At 33.8% G+C, this 3,077-nt stretch overlaps 1 protein-coding gene across 11 annotated transcripts in view; it reads right to left on the bottom strand.

The window, feature by feature from the left end:
• Positions 1-3,077, bottom strand: part of LOC101852918 (inositol 1,4,5-trisphosphate receptor type 3) — a 247,221-nt gene that overhangs the window by 56,642 nt on the left and 187,502 nt on the right. For 8 of the 11 annotated variants that reach the window (XM_035969197.1, XM_035969190.1, XM_035969192.1 and 5 more), the window contains exons 22-25: positions 2,833-2,910; positions 2,239-2,371; positions 1,850-1,959; positions 1,015-1,020 (exon numbers count right to left, since the gene is read on the bottom strand). In XM_035969197.1, coding sequence (XP_035825090.1) covers positions 1,015-1,020; positions 1,850-1,959; positions 2,239-2,371; positions 2,833-2,910 — 327 coding nt within the window. The remainder of the gene's footprint in view (positions 1-1,014; positions 1,021-1,849; positions 1,960-2,238; positions 2,372-2,832; positions 2,911-3,077) is intronic. The other 3 variants (XM_035969191.1, XM_035969194.1, XM_035969200.1) reach the window with 1 other exon arrangement.

The raw sequence follows: 3,077 nt of genomic DNA, 5'->3' as shown, positions 1-3,077 counted from the left end.
CAAAGAAAGGAAAAAAAGAAACTGTCACATTTACAGAATATATGTGCTCATGCAAAATACAAACAAAGTGCTATGTTGTATCCCCTTTATCTTTTAATAAAACCTGTCCCATATTATCATGTATGGCAAACATACTGCTTAAATTTCTAAGGGAGGTACTGGCTGCACAAAAGACAAAAGATTCAAGAATTTAATGATATTGGAAATGTAATACGAAGACTAACATCAATTGGAAATACATGTGGTATGAACATTTTGAGGTAATGAATAATATATGCGGCTGAAACTTAAAACAAGAACAGCTAAAACTGAAAAAAAAAGTTTGGTCTTAATAAGCAGCTGGACATGACAATAGTCAAAGCTATCCTTTAAAATTTATGGTGTAAACACTGTTTACTTAATATCGGTACAAGTCAAAGATCAGTTAAACACCACAAGCTCCAAATATCATTGACAATATTCTTAGCTCAAGATAGACTGCTCAAGCCATGTAATCCAGTAGGCCTGCCACAAAACTAAATACTGATCCATGAATTTATAAGGCAAAATACCACACAATTCAGAAAAATTAAATTCCTTACTTCCTTTATACAAAGTAGTTCTTATACTACTTTCTGTAGCTCAATATTCAGAAAAATATGATTAAAGCTAAACGTTTGATTTAAATTACTAAAGGAAAGTATGGTTACAATTTGAAGAAAACTATTCTGAGCAAAGTAATTTTTTTCTTTAAGCCATGCATGAAATCTTAAAGGACAGAGAAAATCGATTTTCCAATTGGATGCAAAGGGTGGAAGTAATAAATCTAGTACCAATATAAAGAGTACAAACTACAGATAAAAAAGCTCTTTTATATATGAAGATTATAGCAAAATTTAGCCTAGGGTTTTTTAATTTTTTAAAATTAAATATCTGTACCAACAAATGTTCTAAAGCAAAACAAAATATAAACAAACTTTTTAGAAACATGGATGTAAAACAAAAACATAAAAATTGTACAATGAAAGCACTCACATCACCCTTTATGCACCAGTGAAAGTGAAAATTAAAACTGTATGTTATTAAAGTGTGGTTTTGACGGCTGACATGAATGAGATAATAACAAGGGAAATATTGGCCTGCGCCCTGTTGCAAACACTAAACTAAAGTCTAACAAATGTTGGGTCAGAGTGCAGTGTTACTATGCACTTGCTGCTATACTAAAAGTGAAAAGACCGAATGTGTTAATGTCTCAAAATAAAAGTGAAAAATTAGAGTCTTATAAAGACTGAATGTGCTCCATTATAAGAACAAAAGTGACTGCAGAACAGAATTAGAAGCATTAGTAAGTGAAAAAAATGTTTAAAAATTGTTTTTTCATTACGACAGTTGGTCCAAAAGATGTAGCCATTGGATACTGTGTTTTGTTGAAATTTTGGAAAAGATAATATCATGTGAGAGGCAGATAACAAGTTTCATACTCGCCACACAACTCACAATTCAGTCAAATATTCCAGAAGCATGAAAAAGGAGCAACATAGATTGAAGTAACCCATATCTTTAAATAGTATGTTTCACAAACTACTAGCAAGGGCTTATCATTTATCAAGATGGTTTCATACTTAAAGTGAGTATTTGGTATTGAAAATAGACTGGACAAATACTAAACAATGCAGTATACATCGACAATACAAGAATGGGTTTTGCAAGACAGCAGAATTCTACACTGTGTACATTGTCAAATACAGATGGGAGATTAAAAGTACATGTGTTAGCTGTATCCAGTTCATTAGAGACCCTTCATTTAGTGAAAAGATGAAAGAAAGATATACATGGTACACGTGACTCAACCACACTGACATATACTCACATATTGGCTCTGGTCCCGATCTCCATCCTTTGACCCCACATACTCATAAACAAAGCAAATATTTGGGTTATCCAAGACGGAATAGTTGTTGCCAACATCAACAAATAATCCTGTGAAAGACATGAAAAAGAAGGGTAAGCGCTCCACCTATCATTCATGTTGAATAATGTCTTTTTGTATATTTGCTATACAGAGAAAACAAAAACAAAATAATAAATAATAGCATTTTTTCAATCCTACATTGTCTTTAATTCAAGCACCTTAGGCTTAAAATGATGAAAGAAAACATCACTTTATTTCTCTAAATATAAGCGATTATGAGGAAAAATCACAACAATCTATGCTTATACTTTGCCAACATGTAAAATGCACATAGCACATCTCCCAACCTATTATGAGCTCTGTGAACTTTGCTCGTATGCTGTCTGGTAACAGCTCTGACTGAATGCACAAGAAGGCATCTTCCCAAGTGATGTAGCCAAATTCCCGAGTGATTGTGTGGATAGAAAAGTCATTACGACCCTGGAATGAAAGAAACAGTAGGTTAATTTTGGTAGAGAAAAGCATCCAATTTCAGCTGACACTCGCTGCTTACTGTAAAATGAAGAGTTCTCTTTTAATACTACTTACATCTACCCAATGCTTTACCATATAGAGGACACCATAATCAGAAGTACACATTTCCAAATAAGCAAAGATAACATACATTTTGGTAAAAATTTCCTTTATCGATAAGCACTCCTTCAGACTGTTAGAAACTGTTATCACTTTATTCTTATTCAAATGAGATTCTTTGATAAAGCGTACACTTTTTCTTCTTCTTCCTATCTTTCCCTAAAGTAGAATGTTGCTTCTTGGACCTTCCTGCGATAGGCTACAACACTATCTGTCTCTAGTGTATTCTACTGGCTTTAATTTTAAAGGTACCATACTGACTTTGTGAAAATGCAAGAAGTACTAAGTTCACAAACAGACTGACTTACAAAACAAAATGCTTTCATCAGATCCAGCTGATGCTGCAAAAACTTGTTTTTCTCTGGGTCATACTCTGCAGTCTCTGGCTGCGATATATGGGATACAGTAAAAAAAAAATTAATGGCATATTAATTAAAAATGGAGAAGCAGCAACTATCTCTGCCTCAGTCCCTCAGTTCAAATTGAAGGACGAGGAGTAGAGGGAAAAGGAGGAGGAGGAGCAAGGGGTGGGAGGGGAGATGCAGAGTGGGGA

This window comes from Aplysia californica, unplaced genomic scaffold (assembly GCF_000002075.1).
Source record: "Aplysia californica isolate F4 #8 unplaced genomic scaffold, AplCal3.0 scaffold00125, whole genome shotgun sequence".
In the NCBI taxonomy this organism is placed as follows: domain Eukaryota; kingdom Metazoa; phylum Mollusca; class Gastropoda; order Aplysiida; family Aplysiidae; genus Aplysia; species Aplysia californica.
This window is presented reverse-complemented; position numbering and strand designations above follow the sequence as displayed.